The sequence below is a fragment of the Alligator mississippiensis genome, chromosome 12 (assembly GCF_030867095.1).
Source record: "Alligator mississippiensis isolate rAllMis1 chromosome 12, rAllMis1, whole genome shotgun sequence".
NCBI lineage: Eukaryota > Metazoa > Chordata > Crocodylia > Alligatoridae > Alligator > Alligator mississippiensis.
The window spans coordinates 36,303,503-36,315,900 of NC_081835.1; the positions used below are offsets into that span (position 1 = coordinate 36,303,503).

The 12,398-nt window shown below is 43.7% G+C and overlaps 1 protein-coding gene across 2 annotated transcripts in view; it reads right to left on the minus strand.

Moving 5' to 3' along the window:
* Positions 1-6,433: 6,433 nt before the first annotated feature.
* Positions 6,434-12,398, minus strand: part of IARS1 (isoleucyl-tRNA synthetase 1) — a 261,597-nt gene continuing 255,632 nt past the window's right edge. For both annotated transcript variants that reach the window (XM_059716041.1, XM_059716040.1), the window contains one exon: positions 6,434-7,059. In XM_059716041.1, coding sequence (XP_059572024.1) covers positions 6,977-7,059 — 83 coding nt within the window. In that variant the 3' untranslated portion in view covers positions 6,434-6,976. The remainder of the gene's footprint in view (positions 7,060-12,398) is intronic.

Here is a 12,398-nt window from a genome sequence, read left to right on the forward strand (position 1 = left end):
AAACCCTCCTCTATACCCCTAGCCTCAGAGAGCTGCCTGGGGATGACAGCCTCAGCATTACACTTGAGGAGAACAAGATGACAGAGTAAATGGAAGAGGGCAGGAAGCAGGCCTATTTTGAATTATGCCAGGGAAAAAGTTCTGTTGCATGTCATTGTTGGGAGTAGCATGCCAGGCCTGGGTGGATGGGTTACCGTTAGTGGGGCAGGGGTGGTCATATCCTCAGAGTTTGCAAGATGGGGTGCTAAGCAGCCCATGTCATGGTCCCCTACGCTGAGTCTTCGCATGTTTGCATTAGGCCATTTCTAAAGTGAATTAACACCTCCCCACAGGACCAAAGTACATAGTTGTGCTCAAAGGGGCAGGCAATTGAGCTGAGCTGGGGGGAGTGGGAGGTAGAAATGGGGATCTTCTTCTCTGTAAAGTACTGTTGCCTATATCAAACTATTTGTGAACCCAAGTGGCAGTTGTCAGGTACTTACTTTTAGCACTTCATTGTTTCATGCCTTTAAGGGCTTAACACTGATTAGCCCCAACTCCCAAACCCTAGGCAGCAAAAGAACCACAGCTCCCCCCACAAATTGCATGGCCTCCATCTATTGCTGTGGAGAAAGGATGAAGTGGACTGGAAAAAGGACAGTATAGTGCCCATCTTTAACCAAGGCAAAATGAAGGATTCAGGGAATTATAGCTGGATCCAAGGAATTATCCAGGAAATTACAGTTTGACTTTGATACCTAGGAAGTTACTGGAGTAAATTATAAAGAAGTCAATTTGTAAACATCTTGAGGAGAAAAGGTTGACAACTGGCAGCCAGTATGTATTTAAGAATAAATCATGCCCCAACTTGATCTTCTTTGACAAAGTAACTAAGCTGGATAGATGATGGGAATTAAAGTGTTCATAATATACTTGGACTCTAGTAAGGCTTCTGATAAAGTCCCACATTATATTCTCTTAAATAAACTAAAGAAATGTAGGCTGGATAAAATTACCATACAATAAACACATAACTGACTCAGCCACAAGTAAAGGGTCATTATAATTAGATCCATAATAGCAGGAGGTTTCACACTGGGTTCCACAGGAGTCTTTCCTGGGTCTGGTGCTGTCCAATTATGTTTAATAATGATTTGGAGACCAAAATAGCTTCCAGATCAAGTTTGAAGATGACATAAAACTGGGAAGGATTGTAAACACATTGGAAGATAAAAGCAGAATTCAGAAGGATCTTGCTGGCCTGAAGAGCAGGCTAGGGACCACAGAATGAAGTTCAGCTAGGAAAAACACATACAGAATGGGAGATAACTGGCTGAGGTACATTGCTGAGAAGGATCTGGAGGTTTTGGTAGATCATAGACATATCAGCAATATGAAGCAGCCACAAAAATTGTTTGAGCTGCATCAACAGGAATACCAAGTTTAAGAAACAGGGGATGAGCTATAAGTATTAGGTATAAGGAGTGAGAGGTATAAGCCACAGGACCCTCTGCTTGGCACAGGTTAGGACTCATGTAGAGTAGTGTGTGTAGTTTAAGAAGGATGTGGAAAAGCCAGAGAGGGTCCAGGGGCAGGCCACAAAAATGATAAAAGGGGCTGGAAAGCAAGCTGTGCGAGGAAAAGTTTAAAAAACTAGGTGCATTCAGCTTGGAGAAAAGGAGATTAAGGTGTGAGGTGATAGCAGTTTTCTAATATTTTAAAAGCTGCCATAAAGAGGAGCTTGCTGCAGAGCTCAGGACATGAAATAAGAGCTTTCAACTGAAGCAAAAGTAGATTACATCTCCACAAAAGCTTCCTTGCTGTTAATGATTAAAGCAGTGGAATAGACTGCTCAGGGAAACTGTGGAATCTCCTTCACTGGAAGTTGTCAAGAGGCAGCTGAGTAAATCAGAGATGCTTTAGGAGTAGCATTACTGCTTTCATGCAAGGGGTTGGACCAGATGATCCTCAAGGTCCCTTCAAATCCTATGATTCTGTAATCTCTTTGAGCAGCACTCCATATTTTTCCCACTGTCACCTATTGTTTGGGTCAGCCACATCAGCACAGCCAACATTGCTGGTTTGCCTACCCTGTGCTTTTGAAACTGCCAATGGTGCCTCCCCAGGCCATGTCAAAGTAATATATATTTTTAAATCTAAGATGACCTTGAATTTAAGACAACCCCAATAATTAGATTCTATATATGGAAAATTTATAAATTTATTATAATTTTCCAGGCATGGAATCGAAGTATTGGAGCATTGTCTTGAATTCATCATCCCCCTGCCCCCCCACAGCAGGGAAAGCTGTGGCTGCAGGGGAGAAGAGGGGTCAGGCAGCCCCCTTTTCATGTACCTCCCTTTATTCCCTCTGCAGCCTTTCTGCCCCCTCTGCCACCTGCACCCCTCACCCCCAGCTCCCCACAGCCTTTGCCCCTCCACTCCATCATCTCTGCCTCTTCCCTACATGTTCCTTAGTTTCTGCCTCTTTCCCCCCCCCCCCCCCAACTCCCCAGTCTCTGCCTCTGTCCCCCTTATTGTCAGGCACTGCTCGGGCTTTATTCCCTCCCCAGAGCACAGCACATGGAAGCAGAGTCCTTGTCAGGCCATGCAGCAGTGTCAGCACTGTTGATAAGCTGGGCAGGGGATGGAGTTTCCATGTACTCTGTACCTGGAAGGGAATGCAACCTGAGCTGTGCCTGACAGCAAGTGGGGAAAGAGGAGAGCAGATGCTGCAGAGGGCAAGAGGGGGGATAGGCATGCAGCTGCTGTGGGTCTGACTCTGGCCTTGACCTGGGCTCAAGACCAAAGTCAGACCCACAGCAACTGCCTGCCCATCCCATCCCATCCTCACCCCACCTGCTTTGTACATGAATTTAAGAGGAGGGTTTTTTCCCCACCTCCATGCTGATTAGGGGGATGCTTCATCTTAGATTAAAATAAATACAGTAGTACAAGTGATTGTAGAAAAGAGACTGGCTATGCAGTGATGGTGGGGTGAGGGCAGGGAGCAATTATTCAAGGTAGTGCTTTTATTTGGTAATGCCAGTAATGGTATTACCAAATTTTATTTGGTAATACTGGTAATACCAGTCTGGTAATACCAGTAATACTGGTAATACCAGTCAATGCAGCAAGAAGAGAAAGGAAAGTAGTGGAGGGAAACCATGCTTGCCAGACTGCAACCATTCTGCCATGCCCAACCACCAATAGCAACAGATCACTGTGGGTCACAACAGGGGGAAAACTTTCTGAAGACACAGAACCTAGTGTCAGTTTCACTCACACACTGTGTACCCACTGAGAACACAGGACGTGCTAAGTAACTCCACTCCCAAGTCCTGCCCCACCACATTGATCCCCGTTTTGCTGGGATCAGGTAACAAAGGGGGTAAGTTTCAGGGCGGAAGGGGGAAATGGAGAAATATACATGTTTTACAACAGGAAATCCTGTGGGCACTTCTTGCAGAAGTCTCTTGCCAGGCAAAATGGTTTCAGATGGCCAGGGAACAGTTTTTTGTCTTCAGCTCAATCCAGTGTCTGTCAATGCAGCAGCAGCTGCCACCAGTCTTCAGTGGTCCCTACTACAACGCCTGCAATCCAGTGACATGGGGGACAGGGGGAGGGGGGCAGCAAAGAGAGGGTGGCAATCATTTGGAAGGAAACAATACTTGATGATTCAGGTGGATGTATTGGGGAACTTATAGAGATTCGGCAGGGAAGACCTGCTTGGGTGGTGATCAGGATCCTCTGGAAGCTTGCAGCCATGATGAGAGGGATGCCAATGGAACACTTGTTCTGCGTGGTGTGTGCTGTCACCACAGGTGTTTTACAGCTATTCCTGGGCAAAGAAAGTTAGTGGTATTCTTTATAGATTCTTAGTTGTTTGGTGACAGGTACTGGAGCCTTAGTTCCAGCCAGCCTGTCAGCTGGCACCTCACATTGAAAAGGAAGCCTCTTCTTTCCCAAGTGCTAATTAAAGCAGACTTGCCCTCTCCAGAAAGCTCAGGCATTGAGGATGGCCATAATCTCCTCCAGCAGGAAGAGAGCACATGTGGAGATGCCTTCCATCTGACTTCATACTTTACCCTCTAGACCAAGTTCAGGCATAGAAAGAGAGAAAAAAGTACAGTTGCTGCTAACATGGCTTTCAGTCATTACTGTGGTACTTAGTTAAGGTATATGCATTTGGTTTCAACATTTTTGTGAAAATGTACAATTAGCACATGATAAAGATATTTCTATTGTGATATTGGCACACATGAAACATGACCACCTCACCCTCCTCCCCACAATAAAACGATTTGGCCAAACCAGTTAGCTCTAAAGATAAATTTTATTGAAACACCAAACAAGCCCTGCTTGTAATGGTGCAACACAGGTATTACACTTCTGTTATTTCAGAGGAAAGGAAAAAAACAGCTGTTTTCATTTTTGGAATGTATCAGCTGCTTTTCTACAGTAGGTCTAGGCAGAATATTTTAGCAACAGTTTATTTGGAGATTAATAGATTTAGCCGATAGAAGGTACTACATTTCTGGAAAGTAGATTTGATTTTTTCGCAATAAGCAGCATCATGTGCAATTTTGCAAAAGGGTGAAGATTTTGTCAGAAATTTGTTTTTTTCTGCCAGTCCATACCCTGCATTTTTAAAAAGATGGCCAGGAATTATCATTCATTAATATTGGCTAAATAATTGACTATACCCCAAATAACCTTAAAAATGCAAGCAATAACATTCTCGTTCTAAAAACTGTCATTATAATGGATTCCTCATCTCATGAATAGTAAAGTTAAATTTCAATCTTTTACACAGCCTTTGTTTAATTTTCTATAAAAGCTGAAGCATCATTGGCTGGGAATCTGCAATTTCATCTTCACAAAAGGCATAACCAGAACGTATTACTTTATGTGCAAAAAAACATGTCCACATAAATTTAAGTCTTACTTGATTTTCATGTTAGATCTCAATAAAGAGATAAGAAAGGTTTCTTAAGGGAAGACAGCCGGGCACTGAACCATGCTTTCCTAGTTATTCATGGGATACTGGAAATTCAAAGGATTTTATCACATTACAGGTAAATGAACTGATATAGCTGGACAGTTGTTCAAGTGAATTCTGCATGTCCCACTAACAAAAAGCAAGCAACAAAACACTGATATTTATATTTCTAGTAGTACTATAAATGAAAGGAAAAACCTTATTTTATATCTGCACTTAGCATAATAATGAAAATGGAGAGTACCACGAAAAAGAATTTTAACAAATTTCTAGTTATTCTTATGAAATGGTCTCTGTAATCTTGCTTGTTTACAGTTTGCTTAGCTTTCTTCTTGGGAAATGAGTAAGGTAAAAGGACGTTGACTGGAACTTACACCCAGCAATAAAGAATCCAGGGTTGTTCCACATGCCAAAAAAATAAGTAAATGTCAGGAAATTCAGTGATTTGGGCACCTACCTTCCTTTTGGTTCCTTTGAAAATCCCAGCCTTAAAAAAAACAAACCCCAAAAGCTTTCTCCACTCAAGGTGACATCTATTATTTTCATTACCAGATATGTGTGTCAGTTAGAAATTTACTAATTTTAGAGTTTTCTTTTTACCCAATGTCATCAACTATTTTAATTCCTCAAGCAACTATTTTAATTCCTTAAAGATATGAGAGCTAATAAAACACTACATTTTCTCACATACTGCACACCCCTAAGATGCATGTTGTTTCTGGAAGGCAGAATGTGGGGAGGGTGGAAAAAGAATGGCTTCCAGAGTCATGGCTGACTGCATGCAGCAGCTCATTTCCCCTGAACTAGCTCAACTGCTACTTCAGGCATAAGCTACAGTGTTAACAGTCTCATAGCTGCTAAGGAATTGGTAGCAGCTTTTCATTTCTCAGCCATTAGCTACTTCCAAATCCTTAGCAGTTATGAGAAGGTTAACACTGGACTCTGCACCTCTGCTTGCTGGGGCAGAGAGAAGTGGGAACCATGGGACTACAGCATCTCCATGCTTCTGTTCCAGTGAAGAAGAAAAATGAGCTTCCCTGCTTAAGACATGTACATCAATTTTGGAAAGATGATTTTACAGGGAAAAGAGTGTGTAGTGCACAAGTAAATACAGTATGCTTGGAATATGAATCTAAAATCTGCCACCAAACCAGCAAGGTCACTAGTTAGATTTATTTGTCCTCTCCATCCTTGGACCCACTGAAAGTTCAAAGTAGTTGTTTTATTAACTTACGTTACACTAAATTCAGTGTGTGTGCATGCAAATTGCCAGCTATATATGCCCACACAAACCAAGAACATGCAAACATCACAACCCAAACATTTATATTAACCCAGTTATGAAAACTATTACTTTCAATGTTCTTTTAGCGGCTTGCGTTTCCCGAGGAATTCAAAAGTACCATCTCTCTAAGGTTTGGGAAAGTAAAATATTAAACAAACTCAGGAAAATATGGTCTTGGAGAAAGCGCAAATTTATTGTTCAAAGTTTCTGAAATTAAGAATTATTTTCATCAATGCCACAAACCTTATGAAAACCCAACTAGTATGAATTCACAAAACTGGATAACACTTTCTTAATTAGTTTCAAAGCTATCAGAACATAGTAGATATCACAGATCCTTGTGTGTGAGCCATGATTTAGAAAACTAAAGGTGGTCTCTGTATAAAGGACAGGCTGAGAATGGCATCATTGAGGTACTAGAGTCCCATCTCTTTCAGGCAAGTTACTGCATAGATATCCAGGGTTAAGATCTGACATTACTGTGAAAAACTTTTAAAGTATCTTATAACATAATGAAAATAAATTGTATTTGAAACCAAAAGCAGCATATTACACATGCACTGGTAGAAAACATCTTCAATGTACAACTGAAGATGTTGAAAGTACAGTACACAACTTGAATGTTTGTTAAAAAGTATACTAATTTAAACCAGATTTCTCTTCTGTGAAAAAAAGAAGTCTACATAGGCTCATTCATAAAAATGGAATTCTCAGCATTCAGCAGTTGTTGGTATAACATAAACATACACAGTCTTCATGTTCAGTGTCTTCATGGAGGTGTCTTTTGTAATCTCTGAACAAAAGACAAGAGAGAACATGAAACAAAATTAGTAATCTTTGTATACCAAACACTGCAAACCCTCTTACTTCCATATTTAGATAGTCTTCTTTATGCAACCCAAACTGCATTTGGAACAAGAATTTCTCAGATGAAGTCAAATCATGTCCTGACAATGCAATAATCAAATAAAAGGTTAAACACTGACGAGTAGCAAGCTTATCTAAATTGTCATTTTAGATGTCATCATTTAGGTACCATTAGAATGTGGAAAAAAGCTAAGATTGGGTAAAAGAAAAGCCCACATGCTTCTCAAACCATGTTTCAGGTCAAAGCTTTAGGTCCTGGAAGTTTTGTGTGGTTAAATTTGGTTGAACAAGATGATGTTACAATGGGATGTCATGAGGTAGGTATCTGAAGCAGTACAATATAATGAAACTGGCCAGGAAAGCAGACTTTGACAAGTGGTAAGGGAATCCTCCTGGCCAAACAGAAGCTGATTATTTGAATAGTATCAAAGTCCCAAAATTCTATTTCTTCTTTGATCATTATTACTTACATGCTAGAACTGACAGACTAACTACATAGGCTGTTTGCAGATGTGGAAAAAACCAAAATGGTGGCTTTACTTTATACTCAGTGGGCTCCTGTGCCAAGCCCAGAGCATGCCGAGAAGAAGCAGCGCCTTAGTTGCACCCAGCTTTACCAACATCTGTATAGATCAGGTGCTTTAGTGGAGCCTTTTTGGTGCTTTTATGTAATAGGTGATTGAGTCAGTTTTAGATAAGAGCACTGAAGAGCCCCACTGAAGCGCCTGGTCTATACAAATGCTGTAGAGCAGGATCAAAGTAACACACAGCTGCTTCCAGAAGAGTGAGTTCCCCCCGCCCCCTGCACACATCTGTCAGTGCCCATAATTTCTCTGTTTTGCAGCATTAAGGATTAAAAACCATCTATAAACAGTAGTTTTGGTTACTGACATTCAGTGTAAATACAAGAAGTCCTGACTCATGGCTCCACAGATTCTAATGTAAATAAAGTGACATTGTACTATGCAAGTAGGGTATTCTAGTATCTCTCCTTTTTATACACTGCATCTGATGAAGTGAGCTTAACCTACAAAAGCTTGCACTGTAATGTACATTTATGTGTATACGTATATGTATACACACACACACACACACACACACACACACACTTCAGTTAGTCAATAAGGTACAAATCTACCCTGCCCTCTACTTGACTAAACACAGCTAACTACATTACTATGAATCTAATCAACAGATTTTCTACATCTTCCTTCTAAAAAAAAATCTCTCCTGCTACAGCTGGGCATTGCATGTCTTCCAACTAAAAATCAGCATAGTGTTCAAGGCTGTTTGGGAAGTTCTCAACAGGAGGGACACTCAGGCGATGGACTAATGTTACAAGGTCTGCTCCAATATGTTTCAGTACCATACAAATATACAGCCCCCAAATGTGTCCCCTTGCCAGAGCACTTCAACAATCACTGTGTCAGCATGCAGCAGCAGTCCTCTCCAGTGAAAGAAAAATAAGGGGGTTTCTTGGTTCTCTCTCATCCCCTAGTGCTACGCCAGAACCATGACAGAGGTGTGCAGGGATTCCTACTTTCCAGCCAGGGATCTGGAGAGAAAACTCCTTACATGCCTCTTGGACTTCAGAAGGTAACAAGGACAGCAGAGCGCACAGCAGAAGGCTCACTGGTTGTTTCGTGTCTTCCCCCTGTGGTTCAGCACTGTAGAATGCAATCCCTAGCATGCTCCATAGATTGCACAGACATTTCAGGAAGCACTTCAAAAGAAGTGCTTCAATGCTGTTCCTTATTTTTGAGGATCATTTCTGAAACACTTAGACCATTTCTGAAGTGCTTCTTCATCCATACCTTTGCTACCTGGAGTGCTTCAAAGGTTTTTTGAGTACTCCCAATAGTACATCCGTCCAGGACCTCAGACACTCATTTGAATTCATTCTTCTATATGGTGTCTCTTCTGTAGTTGGGAACGCCGTCAGCAGATGGGATGCACCATGTCCAGCTGGGCCTGGGAGTCTCGTAACAGGAGATTCTCAGCCCCAGCAGTTGCCAACTCTGGGACTCTCTTTACACATGCAGGTAAAGGCATGACTGGATCCAATGTGTAATCCACACAATCATGGCTCCTGCCTACTACACATGCAGCCCCATGCCTGACAGGACTCACTGGACTGAGACCTATGCCTGACAGGACTCGGGCCTGATGACTCTCAGTCCTGAATGTGCGTGCGGGCCTGGTAGTTCCATGCACCTCCCCTATACCCACCCCCGAAGTTAGGGATCATGGCTGCTGTGATTCCCAGATCTGGGGGTTTCATGCTGGGCCTGGTGCACCCCTGGAGCTGGGAGCCCTGCCTGCTGATGGAGCTCCCAGCTCCAGGAGAGAACCTACTACACATGCAAATTAAAGCTCAATAGCAAACAGTTAAAAAGTTAACACATTTTCAAGGCTTAACTTTATAGCTGGTTGGAGCTTTTTATTGTGTGACAGCTTCTTTGCACATGTAGCTGGGGACTCCCCTATGGATCAATGGCAGAATCCTTGTCTGCCACACAAAAGACCTGGGTTCAGTTCCCAGACACTCATATAAATACAGCCATGGAGCCACTAAAGGCGTGATGGGATCTAATGAGCAGGCCCACAATTAAACATTGGATCCCATCACATAGTTTCATAGTTGTTAGGGACTGAAATGGACCTTACAGATCATTGGGTCCAGACCCGCTGCACTTGGGCAGGACAGACTGCTGGGATCAGATGACTCCAGCAAGATGGGTGTCAAGACACTTTTTGAAGACTGCCAGGGTCAGTGACTGTACCACCACTGGGGGGAGCCTGTTCCAAACCTTTGGCACTCAACTTGTAAAGAAGTTTTTCCTTTGGTCTAGCCTAAAGAAATCTTCACTCATAGATTTCATAGAGATTAGGGCTGGAAGGGACCTCACAAGATCATTGGGTCCAGCTCCCCTGCCCAAGGGGCAGGAAAAGTCAGCAGGAATCTAATGATCCCAGCAAGATTGGATACTTTAAAAAAAAAAAACACTTGGATGCCTGAGTAGGTGCTTGGCACCACCTCTGGGGGGAGTCTATTCCAGGCCCTGGGAACTCAAGACAGTAAAGAAGTTTTTCCTTATGCCCAGCCTGTGTGATAGTGTGGTGAGTTCTGTAGCCTGGGTCCCTGCTGGGGTCACTTCCCAGGCAGGACTGGTTGGTGCATCATGGGATGCCTCATTCCTGCCCTGGCCACCCTGTGTGTACCTGTGGGTCACGTCCGGCACAGGTGCAGTCTTGGCAGAGCCAAGCCCCTAGCTCCAAGGACAGCCACCACTCTGCAGGAGCCTGGGTCCTTTCTTGCCTCAGTCAGGTTGGTACGGGATAGTTTGGGTGTACTATATACCTTTAAGAGCCGAGAGCTCAGATGCAGTAGGGAAGCCCCTGCTGTGGTTGAAGCTGATGAGTTGCCTGGCAGTCTGTTGGCCTGCAATGCTGCCAGCCCATGCCGGCTGTGGGGAAGGTGTCCAGAGGGGCTGCCAGTGCTCCCTCCCTTCCTGCTCCCCCTGGTGCATGTCCAGCTGGCTTCTTTTATCCCAGGAGTTTTGAAGAGCCTGACCAATCTGTGGCCCTGCTTCCGGCTGTGGAGCACTGGAGCAGCCACGTGCAGACCAGCCACCTGGAGCCCAGCGGTGCAGTGAGTGGGCCACAGATTTGTCACATAGTGTCTATTATTTCTTGTCCTGCCCTGGGGGCCCTTGGTGAATAGATGCTCCCCCAACCCTGATGTACACCCCAATATAGGCTGCCACCAAGTCCCCTCCGAGTCTTCTCTTCTCCAGGCTGAACAGCTCCAAGTCTTTCAGCCTCTCCTCATATGACCTGGTTTCAAGGCCGCTAATCAGGCATGTGGCCCTCCTTTGGACTCTCTTGAGTTTCTCCACATCCTTCTTGAAGAGTGGCGCCCAGAACTGGACACGGTACTCCAGTTAGTCTCACCAAGGTTGAGTACAGCAGGAGGATAACATCCTTTGCTCTACTGAAGATGCCTCAGTGGATGTATGCCAGTGTTTGATTAGCTCTGCAAGCATTTTGTCGTCAATCATGACACCCAGGTCTCATTCAGTTGTGGTGCTGGCAAGTGTAGCACCACCAAGCCTGTAAGTGTATTGTGGATTATTTCTCCCCAGGTGGAGCACTTTATATTTCTCTGTTAAATGACATCATGTTGAGGTCCGCCACCTCAAGAGCTTGTCCAGTTCAGCCTATATTGCCAGCCTGTCTTTGAGCGTGACCATGCTCCCCCATTGTTTGGTGTCATCAGCGAACTTTCCCAGTTTGCTTATAGCACCTGAATCCAAATCGTTAATGAACATGCTGAAGAGCACTGGTCACAATGGTCACCTTCCGCTATGATGACTGAATTCCGTCAATACCCTTTTGGTCCTACCATGGAGTCAGTTGCCTAGTCACTGGACCGTAAAGTAGTCAAGGCCACATTCTCCCAATTTGACCATGAGGACATCATGGGAGACCAGGTCAAAAGCCTTTTTGAAGTCCAAGTATATGACATCAACCTCATTTCCCTTATTCAGGAGGCGAGTTACCTGATCATAGAAGGAAATGAGGTTGGTCTGGCATGACGTGCCTGTAACAAAGCCATGTTGGCTATCCTTCAGAATATTGCCTTCAGTTAGCCTGTGTGTAATTAATTCTTTGATAATTTTCTCCGTGACTTTACCAGGGATTGAGGTCAAACTAATTGGCTTGTAATTTCCTGGGTCCTCCCTTCTCCCTTTCTTAAAGATAGGTACCACATAAGCCTTTTTCCAGTCTTCTGGGACCTTTCCCAAGTGCCACGGGTTTTCAAATAATTCTGCCATTGGTCATGCGGTGACATCAGCCAGTTCTTTTACAACGCTCAGCTGCAGTTCATCTGGTCCTGCTGACTTGTAGATATTTAGCCTGTGTAGGTGTTCACACAAGATCTATGCCAACTGTGGGAGAATGGCCAGCCCTCCCCTCCCCTCCCCATAATGATCCAGTATCATGTGAAGCAACCTAAGACCCTTGGATTGGTGGAATACCGCAGTGAAATATTCATTCAGAAGCTCGGTTTTGTCCTGAGTATCGGTTATCAGCCATCCGATTTCATTCATCAGGGGCCCTATTCTTCCCTTGTTCTTTTTTCAACTTCCTACATATCTAAAAGAGAACTTTTTGTTGTCCTTAATTTCAGTTGCCAATTTGTGTTCGGTTAGTGCTTCAGCCATCCTAATCTGCTCCCTACAGGTGCAGGTTATTGCTGAA